The sequence below is a fragment of the Pichia kudriavzevii genome, chromosome 4 (genome assembly GCF_003054445.1).
Source record: "Pichia kudriavzevii chromosome 4, complete sequence".
Lineage (NCBI taxonomy): Eukaryota > Fungi > Ascomycota > Pichiomycetes > Pichiales > Pichiaceae > Pichia > Pichia kudriavzevii.
Window position 1 is genome coordinate 176406 of NC_042509.1, and position 21944 is coordinate 198349.

General features: G+C 37.6%; 10 protein-coding genes and 1 non-coding gene across 11 annotated transcripts; 4 read left to right on the top strand and 7 right to left on the bottom strand.

Moving 5' to 3' along the window:
• Window positions 1–25: 25 nt before the first annotated feature.
• Window positions 26–529, bottom strand: C5L36_0D00990 (uncharacterized protein; the record flags this gene model as incomplete). The annotated part of the gene is made up of 1 exon (XM_029466978.1): window positions 26–529. One exon carries the CDS (start codon window positions 527–529, stop codon window positions 26–28), a length of 504 nt encoding a protein of 167 aa, XP_029322838.1.
• Window positions 530–893: 364 nt separating this feature from the next.
• C5L36_0D01000 (uncharacterized protein) lies at window positions 894–2096 on the bottom strand (the record flags this gene model as incomplete). Its single annotated transcript, XM_029466979.1, has 1 exon — window positions 894–2096. The coding sequence occupies one exon, from the start codon at window positions 2094–2096 to the stop codon at window positions 894–896; it is 1203 nt and encodes a 400-aa protein (XP_029322839.1).
• A 1819-nt stretch (window positions 2097–3915) lies between these two features.
• C5L36_0D01020 (uncharacterized protein) lies at window positions 3916–6771 on the top strand (the record flags this gene model as incomplete). The annotated part of the gene is made up of 1 exon (XM_029466980.1): window positions 3916–6771. The coding sequence occupies one exon, from the start codon at window positions 3916–3918 to the stop codon at window positions 6769–6771; it is 2856 nt and encodes a 951-aa protein (XP_029322840.1).
• Window positions 6772–7328: 557 nt separating this feature from the next.
• Window positions 7329–8195, bottom strand: C5L36_0D01030 (uncharacterized protein; the record flags this gene model as incomplete). Its single annotated transcript, XM_029466981.1, has 1 exon — window positions 7329–8195. The coding sequence occupies one exon, from the start codon at window positions 8193–8195 to the stop codon at window positions 7329–7331; it is 867 nt and encodes a 288-aa protein (XP_029322841.1).
• Window positions 8196–12580: 4385 nt separating this feature from the next.
• C5L36_0D01050 (uncharacterized protein) lies at window positions 12581–13585 on the top strand (the record flags this gene model as incomplete). Its single annotated transcript, XM_029466982.1, has 1 exon — window positions 12581–13585. The coding sequence occupies one exon, from the start codon at window positions 12581–12583 to the stop codon at window positions 13583–13585; it is 1005 nt and encodes a 334-aa protein (XP_029322842.1).
• Window positions 13586–13603: 18 nt separating this feature from the next.
• On the bottom strand, window positions 13604–14143 carry C5L36_0D01060 (uncharacterized protein; the record flags this gene model as incomplete). Its single annotated transcript, XM_029466983.1, has 1 exon — window positions 13604–14143. One exon carries the CDS (start codon window positions 14141–14143, stop codon window positions 13604–13606), a length of 540 nt encoding a protein of 179 aa, XP_029322843.1.
• A 310-nt stretch (window positions 14144–14453) lies between these two features.
• C5L36_0D01070 (uncharacterized protein) lies at window positions 14454–15716 on the bottom strand (the record flags this gene model as incomplete). The annotated part of the gene is made up of 1 exon (XM_029466984.1): window positions 14454–15716. One exon carries the CDS (start codon window positions 15714–15716, stop codon window positions 14454–14456), a length of 1263 nt encoding a protein of 420 aa, XP_029322844.1.
• Window positions 15717–16898: 1182 nt separating this feature from the next.
• Window positions 16899–17684, top strand: C5L36_0D01075 (uncharacterized protein; the record flags this gene model as incomplete). The annotated part of the gene is made up of 1 exon (XM_029466985.1): window positions 16899–17684. One exon carries the CDS (start codon window positions 16899–16901, stop codon window positions 17682–17684), a length of 786 nt encoding a protein of 261 aa, XP_029322845.1.
• A 249-nt stretch (window positions 17685–17933) lies between these two features.
• Window positions 17934–19094, bottom strand: C5L36_0D01080 (uncharacterized protein; the record flags this gene model as incomplete). The annotated part of the gene is made up of 1 exon (XM_029466986.1): window positions 17934–19094. The coding sequence occupies one exon, from the start codon at window positions 19092–19094 to the stop codon at window positions 17934–17936; it is 1161 nt and encodes a 386-aa protein (XP_029322846.1).
• An 83-nt stretch (window positions 19095–19177) lies between these two features.
• C5L36_0D01090 (uncharacterized protein) lies at window positions 19178–21139 on the top strand (the record flags this gene model as incomplete). Its single annotated transcript, XM_029466987.1, has 1 exon — window positions 19178–21139. One exon carries the CDS (start codon window positions 19178–19180, stop codon window positions 21137–21139), a length of 1962 nt encoding a protein of 653 aa, XP_029322847.1.
• Window positions 21140–21248: 109 nt separating this feature from the next.
• Window positions 21249–21330, bottom strand: C5L36_0Dtrna14L. Its single transcript has one exon. It is a non-coding gene; the product is annotated as a tRNA-Leu (tRNA).
• Between the last annotated feature and the right edge of the window lie 614 nt (window positions 21331–21944).

The window sequence follows — 21944 nt, forward strand, 5'->3', positions numbered from 1 at the left end:
TTGAGGGAAAAATTGATTTATGCAATCACTGCATCTGTGCACCCGCATGCGCCACCTGTTCTGCAACATCACGTGCAAGCTGTTCCATCTCTGCTTCCTTCTGCGCATGCGCCACTGCTATTTTGGCCTGGAAATTTTCTGTAATCTCCCTCTCTCTTTGCTGAGCCTCCCGTAGGATCCTTTCGAGGGTTTCTAAATACTGGCTTGATATTGATGAAGCTGCAGATGATGAGGAAGAAATGGGTGCAAGTACACAAGATGATGTTGCTGCTGTTGTTGTTGTTGTTACCCCTTGTGGTTCTGCCTTGGATGGTGGCTTTGGGTTCTTTTCTGTCCTGGGAACTTTCCTTTTTTTTGAAACAGACGGGCTCATTTTCTGAGAAACGGCTTTTATTGATCCAGGTAACGGCTCAGCATCAACAACTGTAGCGTGCATATTATCAAAATCGCCGCCTGTTACCGTTTCTTCTGCAACTCCCACTTCCGGGTCCCCATGTATTGCTATCACTTTGCTCCTGTATATTTTCATAGATGGATATATGTGTATATTGGTATGTCTATAGATTAAATTGAAAAATAAATCAATTAGGAGACCGATTGATGTGTAAATGAAGAAATCGATCTATGTAGTATACTCCAATTTCCAGGTGTTGTTTCTCTAATTTCGGAATTATGTTTTTTTTTAATCAACTAAAAGGGAAATTACAAAGTTACAAAGGGAAATGAAAACAAGGGGAAAACAAAAAAAATTGGACAAATTGTATACAGCTTACAAGCAAAATAAAAAAACAGAATGAATGGGTGAGGAGATGAAATGAGATACTTCAAAAATGGACATTCTAAAAAAAACGCGATTTTGACTAATCAAATAAAGTAGTGGTAGACCAATGGATCTAATAAAAGACAAATTTGGCCTTACCAGAAGTAACTGCAACAGTACAACCATCTTGGCCATTACCATTGTAGGAACCATTCTCGTAGACACATTCACCATTGACAACAGAGTTATCATCATAAGCGACAATTTTAACATTGAAATTAGCAGCATCTCTGTTATTTGGATTTGGAATTAAAGATAAATATGAGACACCATTTGTGTAACCGGCACCAAAATTCAGTGGTGCCCAGTTACCAACACCTGAACCAGCTGTACCCCAAACACAACCATCAGTTTGGGAAACTCCTGCATTATTGACATAATATTGAGCAGATGTCTTTTTACCTTGCCAGGTATAATAAGTATCTTCATCGACAGTAGTTAACAAGTTCTCTGAACCTGGACCGACAATGGTTGGAATGACCATGTTTTCTGTACCTGGATAATCGGTTCTACAGATTGCAACGCTTTGATCAATTTCAGATACAACTCTTGCAGCATCAATACCCCATTCACATAGATGAGTAGTATCTTTGTTAGTTCTATGAAGAGTACCATCTTTACAATATAATCCACCAACAGAAACACCATTACCAGGTTGACTACTTGGCCATTGGGTCTTGGACATACCTGGTTGACATGCATAGGAACAATAAGTACCATCTTCACATGAACCACCAGTAGAGGTATCATCATGGTAAAGACCTGACCAACCACCAAATCCTAAATAATCCAAGGCAACAACACCATTGCCGCTTGGGAATTGGGAACATGGAATAACTCCATCTTCGAAATCATCAGTTGGATCTTGATATGCACCCAAATCACCAGAAGATGAATATGAGTAACCCTTACTATTAGAAGAGCTAGAGCTTGAAGCAGAAGCAGAGGATGAAGAAGATGAGGATGAAGAAGATGAATCGTCTTCAGAAGTTGATGATAGAGCCGAGGAAGATGAGGAAGATGAGGAGGATGAGGATGTAGGAATATTGGAAGGAGTTGGTTGTTCAAAAGTAGAAGTAGAAGTAGTTGATTGTTCATAAGTATTACCGTCACCATCGACAGTGACGGTCACATAGACGTAATCATAAGCGACTGCTCTTTTATGTTGATGATGCATATGAACAGTGGTAGCAGTAGTTGTACATTCTTCATCGGATGCCTTAACGGAAACCAACAGAGAAGCAATTGTGAAAAGACAAGTATTAGATAGTTTCATTCCTATAGATATCGGAAAGGAGGGGGGAGGAAGCCGGTAAAAGCCGTCAATGTTAGTATAGCTGTTCAAGTTGATCTATTTTTACAAGTAGTTTGGTATTTACTTCTTCTTGTTCTTTTCGTTCTTCTTTTTTCTAGCCATTTTCGTCTCTCTGTACAACCATATTCCATCAATGTTTTCCTGTTTCCTAATTCTGCAATTTCGTATTAGCGTGTTTCCCCCATGTTGGTGCTTTTTTTATTTTTTTTTTTTCCCATTCTCATTTTCTCGAATTGATTTTTTTCTTGTCGAGGCGTCGATTTTCTGAGAAAAACAAAATGGAGGGCAGCAACACTTAAACTTGTTTGCAATATAAGCCAATAAGCAGAAAAGAAATGATTATTCCATTTAGACGAGATGGAGATATGTCAACAGTGAGCAAGATGGATAGCCAATCATGTACAATGGCAAAATGCCATATCTAATAGATACTTACTTTAATATAATAATGGGTTGTTTTTTTTGTTTATATTTTCTTTTTCAAAAACAGAATATGCAGCCAAGTTAAAAGGAGTGTATAAGTGAGTTAAAAGGAGCGTGTTTTAGCTAGATATTCAGTAAGGAACGTAAACAGTTGGAGACACGGATACCTGTTGGAGTTAGTGTGAACGTATGTTGATAGTTGTGTTAGTGTGTGTTATACAAATGTATGTATAAATGTATGTATGTATGTATAGAAACAAATATGTGTTTATACCATGTACAAAAAAAAATAAGCAACACGCACAGTATATATGTTTGACAATAAGAGAATGGGGGCTCTCATTATGGATCATTCGAGCAATGTTGACCTTCCGACACGGTGTTTTCGTTTTTTTTTTGTTTTTTTCCCCTGTTGTCCCCGTCTCACCAGGGCGGGTACAGGAGAGGTAAAACCCGCCACCTTCGCGAAACGCGGCTGGGACTCGGAGTAAACATCAATTTAAAAATAAACCGGCGGGTGCGCCACAAAAGGGAAACAAAAAACAAAACAAAAAAACAAAAGCGCGTTTGTCACGTGGTCACTGTTTGTCACGTGATTAGACGTGGCGCGTGAAGGAGGGACAGAAAAATAAAGTAAATTGGAAAAAAAAAAAAAAATTAAATAAATGAATTGGAGAAGTTAAAGAGAATGACAGGATGCGGAATGCGGAATGCGGGACAGAGTCACTGTTATTTTTCTCTATCTTTTCTTTTTTCTCCGTTCTTCTTGCCTTGTTTGTATGTGGTTCATCCGTTTGAAGACATTCCACAATTTCTCCAAAGTGAGGAGAGAAGGAAAAAGGAAAAACAGAAAAATTAGTCTCGCGTTTAAACATTAGTTTCTCCGGGATCTCTTGTTTCTTTTTTTCTTTCTTCTCTAGTCTAATTTGATAGTCAATGGGGGGGATTTCCTTTAAAGGATGGTTTTTCTTTTTCGGGGATTTTTCATTTGTACTTTTTCCACTTTGGAAATTTCTAATTTTTTGTTTTTTAGCTTTTTTATTTTTTTTAATTTTTAATTTATAATTTTTAATTTTTAATTTTTTAATTTTTACCATTCCACACTAAATTGCATTTGCATTTCCAATTGCATTTCCAGTTGCATTTACCGTTGCACATTTGTTTCTATATTCACCCCACTTTGTCACCCACGTCTATATCTCTAACAACCTTCTCAGTTTAGTAGGATCCTTGTCTTGTCTCCTTCTGCACGACACTGATCCCCGTCAATCTTTCTCGTTTATATCATCTTCTATTAGGCTGAAACTTTACCATTACACCCTTTAACTTTTAGCAACATTTACACCTACAACCACACATGTCTCAAGAGGTTTTCAATGAGGGTCCCACAACGTCTCAACATATCGAGTCTCGAGACGATTCCCACTTCCAATCAACCACATTCAAACTGAAGAGAACTAGGTCGATGGGACTGTTGGACAACTTCATAACCCCTCAAAGTTCAACTCCGTGTGGTGGCAATTCAAGTCGTTCTCGTGATGAAATTGACCATGCTTGCAACCCCACCCAGAGAAGCATCCCCAACTCGAAATTGACTAGCGGATCGTTCATACCGCAGGAATCCCTCAACAAGTTGAACCTACAAAAAGATGCAGCTCCCATTCATGTTAGGTACAGGCCGATTTCTCTTCCCTCTCAGCCTTCTTCTTTAACTAATAATGCCAACACTTCTTGCTCTCATTACATGAACCGGAATTTAAAGGTAAATTCCCCACAGAGCTTCCAAAGTGACGATTTCTCAGATGATTACAACAACTCCGAGGACTCGGTCTCCTCCCAATCATCTGTATCTCTAATACCGAAACATCAACTCAAAAGAAAACAGCAACAACAACAACAACAACAACAACAACAGCAACAGCAACACCAGCAACACCAGGACCGATATCGTTCAGATAATGAGAAGAACAAAAATTCAGATGATTATGATGATCATCTCCATCATCATCAAGACTTGACTAACCTATTGCATGACGATATAGATGTCAAAGACGCTCCAGACAAACATGTCGATTACTTGACTCATAAATGGGCAGAAGACGAGATCTCCAAATCTTGGAAGTACGTCACCTTAAGAAGGAGCGCTGTTGCAGATTCCGCCAGGTTGGAGAATGCGTCCTGGAGAACATGGGCCCAAACTCGTTCCAACCTTAAAACCATCTCGCCAGAAGAATTGAACTGGTCAAAGGACACGGACGTCACATGGTTATACGGTCCGGTGATTGAGTCTCAATCTATCAAATTGAATAGAAATCACCAAAATGGTTCCGGCAACTCTTTAAATTTTGACAATACGAATCATAGCTCAAATACAGATTCATATCACTCTGAAATGACTAATGCTGGACATACAAATCATAATAATGATGACAAGACTAACAAAGTTAACAACAATAGTAGTAGGAGTAGTAGTAGTAGTTGTGATAATAATACAGAAACTGATACTATTAGGAGTAGTCATGGTGGTAGTGGGTTTAAGAATACTGATAATAACGCCAATATACCTGGAAATGAAAATTACTCTTTACTAAGCAATAATAATAATAACGAAACAAATTCAAATCCAAACCCTAGCGGTGAACATTTAAAATCAATTTTAAAGAAAAAATCAAAAGTGGAAAAGATGATTGGTGGTTCAAGTTATTCAAGGTTGCAGCATTTATTGGAAAACCGTGAACGTAAGAATTCAAGCGATGATTATTATTCTTCGCCGAATCTCGAGCCAACAACACCAATCTACAATCAAAAGTGCAGTCCAATTGACTCAACATCCAACTTGTCTAATAACTTATCGTTCAATTTCTCAAACTCAAACTCAAACTCCACTATAACTTCAAACAAAGTTTTACCAATGAAAATCAAATCATCGTTAAAGAACTCCTTGTTGAACATAAAGGAGAAGAATGACTCAAATCAATCAATTGGAAAGAAGGAGAAACACATACATTTCAATTTGCGTGTTGATCAATGTATCGCTTTAGAGAATGGAGATGATTCAGGCGTCGAAGATTTGGATAATGACAAAATTCCCTCAATTTCTAAGTATATGGATAACGAATATGAAAGTACAAAAAGCTATGAGTCGGATAATGATGATAGTGATGGAGATGACGAACATGATGATAATGATAACGGCAATTACGACAACGACAATGAGGACGACGAATATGACTACGACGATGACGATGATGAAGGATTCGTCCTCAAGCCAACATTGCATTCCTTCTCTGGAACAGGTGACATGACCACCATTGCTCCATTGCCCTCAACGGTACTAAAATTTGCAAGTGATGACGAAATGACAGAACCTGTAAGACATTCAAGTTCACAGGATAGATTATTCACAACTAGCCATAATACGAAAACTAATAGAGGTTACGATTATTATTATGACTACAATACAGTTTATAGTAACAACTCAAACCCTCTTGTTTATTCTACCCCGAATGCAGATGTTGAAATGGTGGATGTTCCGAAAGATTTTCAGCTGGGTGCAGAGCCAGAATTTTCTCAGTCTGTTTCTCCATCAACGTCAACAACGGTAAACAATTCACCAGATCAACAGATGTATGATGTCCCATTAGCGTTGCAGCAAACACGATCAGATAGCTCAAGTTATGATAACTCTTCATTCCCAAATAGTGATAGCGATGGTTACTTCTACTATGATTATGATAGGTTCAATGAAGGTTTGTCTTTGAAGAGAAGTGCCAGTATTGGATCACACCATGGCTCCTCACAGTCTGTATCATCAATCAAGGTTGGGCTAAGTGGATTGGATTTGACAAGTACAGGGTTGCGTGCATCCACAGGTTTAGGCTCTAAGCCGCAATTGTGCCAAATGGCTGGACTTCAAACAAGCCAATCAAATTTGCACTCGAAAGAGTCAGGTTCTTCTTTTGGCGAAAATCAAGCACCGAAGGACATGAAGAGAAAATTCATTTTTGATGATTCCGAAGACAGTTTTTCTGACAATAACCGTATGGATGTTGATGAGATCGTTAGTGCTGTGAAGTCTAACTCCTCAATTGGTAGTTTGGCGGACATTAATCGTCAATTCTCGGGCTTGACCAGGAGGAACTTTGGTCTGAACAATCAAGCTAAATCAGGATTTAGCTTTGGTAGTGATTCAGATAGTGAATCTTCGCAATAAAGAGAGATGTCGAAGAAAAGAATCATGTATGTATTTATTTTTTAAGAAAATTATGTGTATACGAAAACTAAAAGAAGATCAAACGAAAAAAAATGTAAAGTTGAGTTCCTCCTCACGATGATAACATGGATAAGATGTCTTTCTTTCCCGCGTGACAAAAGATATATGGGTGCATATGTCTTAAAGAACAGCACATATGATGAAATAAGGAGCAAACACGATGAGAGATGCAGTAACAAACACGTGCACTGCATCGATATCTTTGTTTTATTTTGTTTTTCTCCTTATTGTTCCACTCTTTTCTTCCAACGGCATGACTATAAACAAATACCACAAGGAGGAAACAAGCATCAATTAACACATCAAAAAAAAAACAGATACTTGAAAAAAAAATAGCCGGTGTTACTCAGTACCATCTTGAGTGAGCTTTCTACCTTCTCTCTTTAAAGATCACACTTAAACACGTCCCCACAATTGGACATGCCACTACGCAGTTCCTAATAAAAGCATAATAATAGGTTCTTCCTCTGCATCAACCAGAGAGAAACAAAATTCAGCTAGTCACTCTTTAGATGACGAAGTTCTCTCCAAACACTGTGCAAATGAAACTTCACCCTGAAAATAGCCAATATTAGCCATCTAGGAACAATAGCTACAATTCTTGGCAACGATCTCCATGTACCCAAGTAGACGTCAACAGTTGATCTCCAGCCCTTCTCAATCGCATCAACCGCCTGCTTGGCATAGACATCAGCCGGTAACGGATTGTTACGCTCGGCAAACTTCTGTCTTTCCTCAAAGGCCACTCTCATTGATTCAATGTTGTAAATACTATCTTCAGGCAATGGTCGCTTGTCGGCAATATTTGTCTTCACCCCGCCGGTGATAAAATGCTTGACCTTCACATCAAAAGGTTCCAATTCAAATGCTAAAATTGACGCATACTGACCAATTGCTGCCTTGGAAGCGCCATATACTGATCCCCAAGGGAACGGACAATATCCCGCTGCAGATCCCGTAAATGCAATTGTACCCTTTCTGGCAATAACCAAACGTGAAAACGCATGTGTCATGCGTACATGTCCTGCAATATTAACTTCCAAACACTGAACTAGTGCCTGGTCAGGCACGTCGATTGCTGGGAACGTACAAGAGGAGCCAGCATTGTTATACAAAACGTCGAGACCGTCGAGTTTCCGTTCCTCAAGTTGGAATTTCACAAATTCATATCCTCGGTTGATTGAATCAAGGGATGAAATGTCCAGCGTAAATGGAATGATGTTTTCTGGGTACTTGGACGCTAGCTCTTGCAATGGCCCAATAGATCGTGCACATGCGAAAACCAGATAACCACGTTTTGCAAATTCAAGCGCCAATTGATACCCAATCCCTGACGAACAACCAGTAATTAATACAGTCTTCATACCTCCTTGCGCTTAGATACAAGACGAGCTTCTTGTCGATACTTTTACTAATTGTTGCCCCAAAAAAAGCTAATACACCTGTTAGCATCACATGTCAGAACATCAAGAAATTATTTGCAAAAGATCGCGAGATTCTCTAAGTAGTGGTAAATACATGCAGCGATTTTCATTGTGAGAGCAGATCAGTCTAGCCAGACAAGTAGTAAAGGGAGTAGTTGAAGAGTTTCCATTTTGTAGGTGACCTCATCGAAGGGATCTTCAGGGTCATACCCATTGCAATTCAGCCTCTACCGTATATGTAGGAATAGGAAGACACTAAAGACTTAGTGTTCACAATGAACAACGTGAAACTAGAAGATAGCAATATTATTATGAAAAATATCACGGAGCAGTTAATAAGCTGAAGAATAGACATAATCCAGGTAGGCTCTGTAACGTAGAGAAGAGTGGAATCCACGAGAGTAAAGAGAGTACACGGACGTGCCTTGGAAATAGCAGTCTCAATACAACGACCAAGGCAAACGAGCTGTTGAGGAGATGCTGATGAGGAACTTCAATGATGAAAAGCCAAGAGTTCAAGATACAGATTGCTAAGAACATTACCAGTTTGGCAAAAACAGTTACCGTGTTTCCTAAGTCAACAGATTTGTAAATGAAAGGAACGGTAACATGTAAAGAGAAAGAGTCATCCAGCACTTCAGGAGACGGAGTGAACCCCCAAAAACCACGTTTCAAGACTCTAATACCGTCTTGTGTACGTGTTAAAGCATCTGAAGTTTTGTTTCTTATGCTTTTTTTTTTGATCACCATTTGCTGTGAGGTAGAGAGCCAAATCCTGGAGGTCTTCGAAGATATCATTGGTAAAGTATTATCGACTATATATAGGTAGTAACTTTGGTAACATGAAATTACGTAATTGAGACCATCGATTGCTGATAGGGCCAATAAGAAATTTGCCAGGACGAATAACTAAGTCTCGTGCAGATAATCCTACCATAATGAAAGATAGCCAAAATGATATTTGGAGAAAATAAAGTCACACAACCAATTAATTCTGTTTCAAGTTGAAAAATTCCACTGAATACATCAAAAACCCCCCAAAGATATTAGTTGCAAAACTAGGATTCCTGGCAAGAGACAAGAGCAAAAATATGGCTACTATTTTCCTTCGAAGCATTTATAGATTCGTTGATGGGTTTTTCTAGAGCATCTATTTCAACTACATTTAAACTTTGTGTAGCCATATCTTTGACCTAGAACTTCTTCCAATGTAAAACCACGTGATTCCAAGAGTCACCTACAAATCACTTACCAGATCACATCTTAATGTTATTCTCGTGTGTTCTATTTTTTGTATTCTATGCAACTTACCCGAATCAAGTTCCTCTTTCAACTTGTCAAATTACTCTGTATGATCCCCGATGTTGATATCACCCTCTTCGTGTTTGTCGTTAATCATTGTTAATGTTAAGTCTTCACCTTATTATGTTGTTTATACATATTCGTGATTGGCCTTCTTCCTTCAGGATGAATCACATCTATACATGATGAACAGTTTTCAGTCTCAGTTTTTGTAGCAATGAGATTTCTTCCTAACAGTATGAGTTCATGGATATAGTATCATTTCATACACACCACCCCGCAATCAATGGTATTGTGAAGTGTTGTCAATAATTTGGGAACATTTCTCTCAAACAAGTCTAAGCAGTACCTGAGATGGTCTTTTGTATGCTTCAGCTACATAGATCGACATTCCAAGTTCCTTAATGTCACAGTTTCCATCAGCAAAGAATTGATTCATAAGTGCACAGCCTTGTGCCAAATAATCTGTTCTTTTGCAAATATCTCTACTACAGGTTCTTCCATAAACATAACGGTGGTTCTCTTCATCGATATAAAACCAGATTTATTACCTAAAAGGCACAAATCAGAGGAGGAAGTTAACTCTTGATATCTGTTTCCATAATAAACTATACCATGCTGCTTTATAACGATTACAGATCCATGGATTTGACGCTAAAGTTTTACGTATTGGCATCGGCTAAAGTGATCTGTGATGAGTTATAACTTAGTGAGGGTATACGTATTGCCATATGTTTCCTCATTTAGTCTATCTTTTCGTAAAACTAAAAGAGCACTATATGCACCGTCTTGTTTCTATGTTAGCACACCCGTCGTTTTCACATCTTCTTAAATCAGTTATGGTCACGATTTCCGTAATTTTCAGCTCCCAGATACCATGAACGCATAGGATTATGTATTCTTTTACGATAGCGTCAATCTAATGTTGTCTTTCAGCGACTTCCAAAACAAGTACTATATTGCCAGCATGTTTGTCCATTGATTCCAGCAGTAATTTCATATTTCCAGCCACCCCATTTTGGATATCTTTAGGTTGAGTGTCCAATATATTGAGTTTGGTTTTGAAAGATTAGTTTTCACCAATTAGGTGTATGTCAATTTTATAAATAATCCTTAACAGGACATCCTATTCGTCTTTAACAGCTAACTGATATAATGATAGAAATTGTCGCTTAGATCCTTATTTCTGCGAATTGCTTACTTCTCTGTTTCAAACTTTGTAGTATTGCTATCAATATTTGTGATAGTCAATAATAATTGTTTTTCTGTCTCCTCTCTTCGTTTATGCGGACTTTTCAACACGTCGTATACTTCTTTCAGTTTAGCGGTTGCTATGTCACCTTAATCTAGCCTTTGTTGTATAATACCTTGTAACTCCCGAGTTTATACGGTTGTGCCTGCTAAGTAAATTTCAGCAATATGTTTCAATAACTGATTGATAGCCATCCCCTGAAAATTCGGGGACGGTACTGTATTCTTCCTCGGAGTAGGCCGTTCCTCATTTCATGATTTCACCTAAGTGTTGATGATAGTCACTAATTTGTGGTGTTTTTGCTTCAAGTGATCTCTGGGCTGCATTCATGTTGAAATCTCTTGGACTAGCAAGTGAGTTTTTGTACGCAAACTCTAGTTGCTACGGTGATATGGATGGGCTTTTGTTTAAGGTGATGTTTAAAAAACCAGGCTTCTCTGTTTCTGATACATGTTGATTTAAAACAGATTGTTCCGATTGAAGTCTTAATATAACGTTAAAGAGAACATTATATCCAGTTAAACACATCTTGAACACAACTTGAATATTTTAATCATTATTCAACAATTGTGAAAAAAAAAGAAAGTAATCATAATATCTTCATTTTCATCAAGATTAAAGTCCTTTTTCTCATAGAATTATAGTTTATAATACAATTATATAAAGTATGTTCTTTTAGCCACTGTATAAGGAACCGAGCCAAAGTAAGATAATTTAGCATATGCAACATCGTTCCAAATTTGGTTAAATCCCGAACATGGTTGAGTAGGTTAAAGTCTTTCTTGGAGTACCACGTGACAATTCCGCCAGGGATTTAATGACTTGCTCCTAAGTAATTTCAACTTAGGCCTTTATGGTGAAGATTTGCTGTTCCTTTATTCTCCAAATATATGATTGTATGTAATCCAAATGCTACATCGTGTGGGTACGTATATTCAGTTTTAGCATCAATCATTTGTAGTAAGTACTTTAAAAATGATTTATTCCTCAAAATGTGTTTGTTTCTTTGTGTTCATTGTCTGCATTACATATTCTGCAATCAATAGCCAAAACTCCATTGGTAGTACAAACTTATTTGGAGATTGACCGGACTTTTTTGAAGTACATCTCTGTCGATCTTCTCAACGTCATTTTTATGCAAATGTCCAGATGTATTTGCATTTTCCTTGGCTCTCTATGAAAGTAGTTTTCTTGTTTTGCCATCTACAAGTTCCTTTCGCTTCTGTGAAAACATCGTTTTGATTTTTAGTTCCCATTAATATTCTATATGAATGGTATTGTGTTGGATTAAATTTCTTGTATAGATACATTTGTCAAAAGAAAAAAATATATAGCTGATTAGTGCAAACTTCAACAAAAAAAAAACCATCTATTTCAGACTATCCTCTCATAATAGGGTGTTTTCATCATGTACGAGTCGCATATCTAGGTGGGTATTAAGTAATGGATTGTCGACTCGATATGGTGGAAAGAAGATTCCCCGTTCAAAAAAATGTCGATGTTGTTAGAACATGTATCACATTTTTCACGCAGTATGAGTTAAAGTAACCTATTGGTTGATTGTTACCTAAAGCAAGGGGGAGTAGCAGGCGGAATCGGTTTTCTAAATAAGAGTTTGGAGGCGGGCTCAAGTTGATTTTCCTAAAATGCGCACACAGAGGTTGAAATCGACAAGACTCTCAACAACAACTTCTGATGGTGCTCAAAGCTATTGCTGACCATAATTTTGGATTAACCACAAATCCTCCTCCCCATTGACAAGAGATAAAAAATGAGCTACAACAAGCTAGAGACAACAGATAATGTTGATTTTGGCTCTAGCCCTACCGATGTTCATGGCGATGATTACGAAGACATTTTCATTGAGCCAGATGTTCCAACCAACTCAAACAAACCTAACGAACCAAAATTAACACCCGTTGAACCAGCGCCAATTAACGAACCACAGAGTGGGTCGACACCTTTTTTCAACTTCTCTAACTTTATCCAACCACAACTACCTTCCTTTGTACAAATTGAAACTCGAGAAAGACCCTTTACCGGGGGTAATACTTTAGATGAGTCAGTATTAACCACTTTACATAGAGATCTCTCTACCATTGGTGATAAATTGATGAGCGTGTTATGGCCGGTGCGTTTAAGAAATGCCTTGCTATCAGTTAAAAAGATTGTTGGTAATGACGTTGAAGACGCTATTGTATCGGAAGATTATTCGACGGAGACGATGAAGAAAATCAGGGACTGGGATCTATGGGGGCCTTTAGTTATCAATCTAGCATTTAGTGTGATTATAACATATTTACAGAGTCGTAATTTAGACAATGATCGGAAAAATGATACTTCAAGTGCTATATTTAGTGGTGCCTTTACCCTAATTTGGGGGTCTCTCTCAATTCTATCTCTGAATATACAATTACTTAGTCCTGTTCAGCAAAGATTGGAGAATGGTGCAATGACTGATGGCGTTGTCGGTCTCTCCTTCTTCCAGTGTATTTCTTTATTGAGTTACGCTTTATTCCCCGTTGTTCTAGGTGGGCTAATCTCCATTTTTGTTCCATTCAAATTTATTCGAATGATTGTCTGTGCTTTAATGCTTGCATGGTCGTTATTGTGTACTTGGTTGATTGTTGCCATTGTCAGCAACTGCAAGAAGAGAGGAAGCTTGACTATAGTTGCTGAATCTGATGATAGTGAAGGTGACAAGAGGATCTTCTTGATGGTATATCCTGTCTTTTTGGTATTTGCATTATTTTCTTGGTTTTGTGTAATTGTTTGATAAATATCTTTTTAATTGTTAGAGATCTTCAGGTACTCTAAAATATTTCCTAATTTCAGATTTAGACAACCCGCATGGATTCCACTCATAAATGAATGATATGAGGATTTCGATGTTATCAACCATCATATCCACCGCCTCTTGAACCTCTTGAATGTGTCGTTCCCTTGAAGTGAGTTGTATTGGATTGTTAGCCATTGTGGAAGCTAGTTTTGAAACCAACAATGAATTAACACTACTCAATTCAGATAGTTGTCGCAATAGGTTATCCCTCTCTGCGTCCTTTAAAAGCCGATCTCTTTGAAGAATTTCAAGTTCACACTGGTAATTTCGAATTATATCTTGTAGTTGTTCCTTCCTTTCCATCATTCTCTCATGTTCCTGTTTTATTTTTTTAACAACAGTGTATTGAAACGACCAATAAATATTGCAAGTTCCACATTTTTCACAATTCACCAAGCCTTCATCAACCAAGTTTCTCAAAACATCCTTGATTTGCATTGGGCAGATTCCCGTTTTTTTGCTTGCTATGGTTTCCACCTCTCTGATGTTGTACATTGAGTGACTTCCCTGGAACCATAGTAGTAGTTTATTTTGTTTTTCTTCAATGGACAGGCCTTTCCTTGGCGGCTTAATAAATTCCAAAGGGGGAATTTTGTTAGTACTATGCGTTTCGTTATGGAAAATAATTCACGTTGCATACCATAAGAGTGTTTACGAGTATCTATATAAACCGATGTAGAAAAGAGATGACAAAAGTGGACGTATATAAGGGAAAAAAAAGAGAAAGAGACTGGATGAATAAGAGAAGGGAAGTGATGGGGGGGTAACAGATGCAAATGCTCATCGTCCTTGTTGATGCCACAAGTTACATCTTGCATATTTGGGAAATAGAATTTGTCACTGAGCCGCCTAAAAGCTGGATGATTTTCTCATCGGATATATCTGAGTTGCTCCTTTCCATTTCTTTTATTTTGTTGACCAACTGAAGAGTATTTTTATAGACGGGCTTGTCCTTAATTTTATGGACCTTTAGAATTTTATTCGAGATAAGTAGTTTGTTCTCATGATGGAGACGATAGTTACCAATTGCCTGAAGAACACAAGATACAAACTCAATCCATTGTGAAGAGTTGGGGAAGAGTTTACTAACTTCCAAACTTTGGTTAGTAGTTATCATCAAGGAACTCGAACGAATGTGGTATTTAAGAGGATCATTTTCGATATCCTGACATAATTTCAACAAGTCTTTAACTTTGAGATTTTCAGGAACTTTAATAAAGTGACCATATATTGAGTTTGATATAGTCACGAGGGATTTCTTGATGAGGGCGATCTTGGAACATCCTGCTGGGTATCTCCCCGTTGTACTTTCTTTGATCCAGTGAGGAATTTCGGGGAAGGACTGGAATTTATGAATAAGCATTGAGTCAACGGCGACATTTGGTAAGTCCAGTTTATAGAATATCCCCCTAATGGAACACCAATGAGAGAATGCACGTAATGCATTATAAACGTCTAGGGAGGTTAAGGATTGTTCGCCAAAATTCTCAGACATGATTCTTTTCAAAGCATAACCTTCAAGAGATGGGGAGGTGACGTTGTGATCTGTTTGAAAAAAATTAATTTTCGTTGCCGTTAAAATCATCGTACCCAAGAGAATCAAATGTGATCTTGTATTGGAATCTATATCGGAGATATAGTTTAGGGATTCGTCCTCATTAGAGAAGATCTCGTAATTGGCGTTTTCGGGTGACGAGACTTTGGATGTATCATCATGCCATTTATTCAATTCGATTTCTCTTGACGTGAAGATTATAGCCAATGCCAATTGACGGTAATCTTTCAAGAGATTACCACATTGTTTCAAGATATGATAACAAGATAAAATGGAATAGTTATATTTGAAATCCTCATAAGATTCTGAGAGAACCAGATGCTTATCCTCATCTTGAACTCGAATAAAGTTCCCCCTAGAGGTCATTTTATACTTTTTCCCATTCTTTGAATATTCATTTTGGTTCCCCTTTGTGAGATTTTCATGTTGATTCTTTATGATGAAATCACAAACAGCAACCAAATTGGTAGATACATCAACCAACGACATGGGTTCCCTATTGAGCTCCTCCATTCTCAAAAATAGAAAGTTATGCCCAATCCCTGTAATTGTCTTGTTCGGATAGCGTGGAACTTTTCCAATCCATCAATAACAATAACCTGCCTAACATTTACCTCTTGTTGACAGTTAGATTGCGTCAGTTGATGGAGAAAAAAACAAAAACAAAAAAAAAAAACCCGTCATAAAAAATCGAAAAAAACGTGAAATTCCCCAAAAGAGAGTCAGCAATAAACAATAAACAACAAATAACAAACAACAAACAACAAACGCGCCAAGGGAAAGGTAAACACAAGAACTATACAGACAATAAGGTGGTGGTTAGATTGGACTAGGAGAAAAGTGGAAGAGAGAAGAGAGAGGAGAGAATGATTATCTATGTGACAATAGAAACTCTTACACTTACAAACATAAATAAAGAGACAAACAATTAACTATACCATACTATTCAAGATAATACTGTAAAATACTATACTAAACTATACAACGTCATACAATGCCATATTGGTAAGAAGAGAAACATCAATTTCATTTAATAGTGTCGGAAGCGGACGGCTGTTTTATCCGATCCGCGACTTTCCTTTTTTTTTCTTTTTTTTTGCTCATCGCGTTTTTTTTTGTTTTCTTTTATTTTCTTTTCTTTTTTTCTGTCTTGACGCGTTTGAAATGGAAAAAAGCGGAAAAAAATGGAAGAAGAAAAAAAAGTTGGAAAATCGAAAATGGACAGAAATAGAAACAATTTTCACCGGGTGAGTAACACACACACACAAACTACTGGAACACCCCCCATATGCGGTGTCTCTCATTCTGAAGAAGAAAAAAGAACAAGCTGTCTCAAATTCGGATATACAAGGTAGGCTTATTCTTGTTGTTTTAGGTGCTGTTAGTCTATAACCAAACCAAGTTCCGTTTTCCTTACATTCTACGTTTCTCTGTCATCACCACTTTGGATTCCAACAACACTTCCACTCATTTAAGTCGTTGTGCATTCACAGATCCCTCAAAATAAACAGCCAATAGGTCGATCCACGTGTTAGTCTGTCATATCCATATTGGTTTACTCGGACACACACTCATATTCATATTCATATTCGTATTCATATTCATATTTCTATTCTTACTCTTGTTAATATCCTTTCAGGTATATAACACAGGGCAATATTCCTCTATCCGATTCATCCCAACTCGAATCCTATAATGAGGTACTCCAATAACAACACTATGGTTCTGCTCTTCACAATGGTTGTCTCCTTCATATTGGGGGCAGCGGCTGTTGATCCTGCTGAAACAACAACGACTCCATTAACAACAGACGTTGCCGCTACAACTCCTTTGACTACAGACACTGCCGCTGCAACGACTCCTTTGACTACAGACACTGCTGCAACCACTCCTGTAACAACGGACACTGCTGCAACCACTCCTGTAACAACGGACACTGCTGCAACCACTCCTGTAACAACGGACACTGCTGCAACCACTCCTGTAACAACGGACACTGCTGCAACCACTCCTGTAACAACGGACACTGCTGCAACCACTCCTTTGACTACAGACACTGCTGCAACAACCCCTCTAACTACGGGTACAACTGCACCAACTACAAAAACTACAGCCACACCTAAAACTACTACTGGCACTGCCACCACCCGTACGACAACACCCGGTGCTGTCACAACCACCACTCCAGCTGCGGCTACAGATACCGGTGACTATTATGTCCCAGTGATCACCCCAACCACAACCCTGCCGGTAACTCCAAAAACGACTGATCTAACAACATCGACTTCTGATCCCGCAACCATTGTTTGGAAAACTAAAACTATTGGTACCATCACATCCGTCTATTCGGTTGCTTGGGTCCAAACCTTCACATCGATGTATTCTACCGTTTCTACACCTCCAAGGGGAACCATTGGACTCGGTACTTTAAAAGGTACAGTCGGTACCAAACGTTCCTACAGAACTGTCAACTATAATTAGAAATTCACAGTTCTTTGTTTCATTCTTTCTTGTCACCCATTCCTTAATTTCTGCTTTTCGTCCCATTCGTTTTCCTTTTGTTGTGTTTATATATTGCATATTCATGTCTCATGTCGGCTCAGGCATGTTATCTCTCTTTTCATTTTGTTAGCCTTTGTATTTTTTAAAACATAGAGAAAACCAAATAAAAATCATATAAATTGTTACAACTACACTAATGTTATATACCGCTATGCCTATACTATCCACTTACTCATCAGTACCAAACTCCATTGGATCAAACTCACTCCTTAGGGCGTCCCTACGTTCAATTTCAGAATTAGTAGGTTCTCTAATATACATATTGATTTGGTCATAGGAAAGCTCTTTGATCGTAGGTAATAATACAGGATCGATTCTGCACTTTTTCAATTCAATTTTACCTGATATTGGAATATAGTACGCTTGCTTTGTTTTTTCATCAAATGTAATTGCCAATTGACGTAATTCTTCAAGCGGCTTGACTTGTCCATCATATTCTCTTTGTTTTCTGTAGACTAGTTTCTTGGACTCGTCCTTCAAAACTTCCTCTAGCTCATTATCGTCAATTGGTGCATTCTCTGTCTCATCTTCAATTTTCTCCTTGACAATCTTGGAAGATTCCTCATCTGTCAAATAAAATGACATCAGTTTGGTATTCTTATTCACGTCGATTTCTCTCATTATCGACGTAAGCAGTCTAGGATCCCTTATTGACTTAATGGCATCTTTAGATTTGTCGTGTTTGTTCTTCGAAATAGAGGCACTGCTCATAAACTTGACATCGTAATAAGTTTGGTCCAGCATTGAAGTGTCTGGCAAGAAGTTCCATACCCTCTTGGCCTTTAGGTTCTTCTTAGTTGGATGCTTAATCGTTGAGATATCATCAGATTGATTGAACGTTTCCTCAACCTGTTTCAACTGTGTCCTTGGATCTAAATCATCTTCCTTCTTGACTTTAAGAGGAGCAGATACTTTGTTAGGAAGACCCTGAATGTCAGAAGAGATGTATTGGGTTCTTCTCAAAAATCCAACACTCTGAGACTGTGTTTTGATAGTTCTGTTAGGATCTGATAGGATCAGTTGGTCCATTGGATGCAGCTCTAAGTTGACACCGTTATTCTTCAATCCGTACATTGTTTCTCTATCAGGTAAACTAACCAGGTTTATAGGCATACCTAGGTCGTCGTTCAACCTAATCAAGTTTCTAAAATTCTCCTTTCTGAAAAATGAAGATACCAAAGTATTCAAATCATTCCCGTCTTCGTCAGTAGAATCCTCCTTTAAGAGTTTTGGTGGACATGATGGCGGTGGTAAGTTATTCGAGTATCTAACCTTCGCAACATACTGAATATTTGACTTGGTTGTTCTCCCTCCATTTTTCCCCGACATGTTTAGCTCAGACGGTCAATCTGTGTGTATCTTTTTCTCCAGGCAAAAACAGTAGTGAACTAATCTTAAACTGGAAGAGATTGATGTCGAAGAATATCAACATTTCATCACGAGCGCAATTGAACATTTATCTTTTCGATGATTTTTTTTTTTTTGTTCATGTCAACTATGCATATATAAAGACTCCCGACATTCTAGATTGGGATGCAACTTCGCATATGCAAGGTCAAAGGCCACAGAGATCAAATAGTTTGCTTTTTGAAGGGTTGACTTTCACAACAACTAATTTGACCTCTAAAGAGAAAAGTCATGTGGCTGAAATTGTTTCCTTTATGGGTGGGAAGCTAGACAATAACTTAACATCAGAAACCAAGGTGTTGGTTGTTGGAAGTCTTGAAACCGCAAAGACTAGATATTGCCTCACAAATAGAACAGATGTAACTCTACTATATCCCGACGATCTCTATGAGATTTATAAAAGATTCAAAGAAAAAAACATTCCAGAGCCAGCACTCCAAATACTAGACGATTACCCATGGCCCATATTTGATGCCACTCTATTTTGCTTGTCCAGGTTGAGAGATGTGTCTAACCCATGTTTTGAGAAGAACTATATTACCAAGCTGATTCATCATTTTGGCGGCAAGGCTATATCTTCCCTTACTCCAAAGGTGAAATATCTAATAACAGAGAAAAAGGAAGGTAAGCGTTACGAAAGCGCAGTAGAATGGAATATACCTGCAATTCATCCCAGATGGATCATTGATTGCTGTAACTGTCAGAGGATTCTTGACCCCCGCTTATATGATATCTCTAAAGTCAAACTTGAAAACATAGGTAAAAATGCATACGTCAGTCATAGGAATGTTGTTGATTATGGGACATTGGTCAACAATCCAATATATAAACAAGTGTCAACCTTAAACAAATCTGGTTCAAATGAAACCCATCTAGCTGTAAACCCAAGCATCTCAAACAGTACCTTATTCAGTGGATTTATTTTCACCTATTTTGGCTTTAATGAACAACAAACTAAAAAACTTTCTGATGTTTTGAAAGAGAACGGTGCTGAAATTCAGGAGGAGTATGATTTAACTGTTATGTATGTGATTGTACCTTCTACATGTGTGTTTGATAATATTCCAGAACACATAAAAATGTCTCAGGGTACATCAGATACAAGGATTGTAAATGAATGGTTCATTGAGAGATGTCTACATTATGGTAAAATAATGTACGATTCGTGGTCGAGTCCTCCTCGATATTTAAATTTAAACTACCAATTGAAAATACATATAACGGGGTTCTCAGAGATGGAACACCTTCATATTACGAAACTGATTAGAAATCTGAATTTAACATTCAGTATGGAGCTAACAGAAGATTGTGATTTTTTGGTTGCAAATCTCACATCTCTCGGACTTACAAAGTCAAATTCTCCGCAGCTTTTCAAATACAAGTGTCCCGATATTCTCACATCGAAATCAAACATGAGTACGTCGAATATTACCCTAACAAAGAAAAAGATAAATTCTGCAAAAAATTGGGATATTCCAGTTGTAAGCCTTGCCTTTATATGGGAAATATCGCAAACGGGCATCCTGCCACATATCCTAGATACTAAATGGTGTATCTTTGCCCCTAGAAGCATGAGGCCTGCTTCTAATTTTCTCTCGTATGCAAGATCACTGTCAGGTGGTACCTTCCGTACACAAAATCCTAATACCCAGGAAGAATCACTAGGTTCTACGAAATATCAAAACACGCAGAACTCGGATATTCAAAGTAAAAATCAGCCAGATTCAACTTCTAGAGTCCCAGTACCACTTCCGTCACCAAGAAAGAGTTCCCCCAAAAAATGGCCAAAGTTAATAGGCACAGCTTCTGAATCGCAATTGAAATCAATAAGCATGCCGATGGACGATGATTACGATTTTAGATCTGCTAGAAGAACGTTATTTTCTGAAGATAAAGAAAGAAAAGTAATTGAGTTTGAAGATGATTTTGGAGATGATTTGCCGGTTTTTAAAAAAAGGAGGCTGTAAGAGGTACTTTCCCCCTTTGATTGTTTGCGTTGGTATTAATAATAATAAATTTGTAAATAGAAACTATGTGTATTCTCACATAAAGGAAATAATTCAGCAAAAAAATATTTGACAGCTGTGGGGTTCGAACCCACGCCTCCGAAGAGACCAGGACCTTAACCTGACGCCTTAGACCACTCGGCCAAGCTGCCAACGAACATTTGTTTCTTCTGATTCTTTAATAATACATTGGGATAATATTTGATGCTCATCCTTAAGAAAATATATTTTGGTATTCTATGTGTATTAAAAGTATTATGTACATCAACATTTCATTACCCTAGCTGCCATACGCCCTTGTAACTCTTTTACCATTAAACGAAAGCTATATCCATTATTATTTTTGATTCTATTAAAAGATTGGTTGGTATCCACGAAAATATCCACATATACAACTTCATGAATTACTGATTTTTTCCTTTTTATTTAAAACTCAAATTATATTAAATGTGTTACTCACGGTAACAGGGACCACAAATAAAAGTATAACTAATTAAAAATTGAAGTATATTAAAGAGATAGGATACGATATGCTGATAATTACTACTTCCAAGTAAAACAAAAGCTTAGACATTTCTTACTGAAATACTTTCAACATTGCTAACAAATATGATTCAGCTATAATACTGAAAACAAACAGTGATATCCAAAAAAAAATATTAATATACGGCTTATATTATTTCATTTTGGAGTTGCACAGAGATAGTACCCCTTGATTCATATGAACCAACGTATAAACATTTTTGTATGGTGTTTAATTAGAACA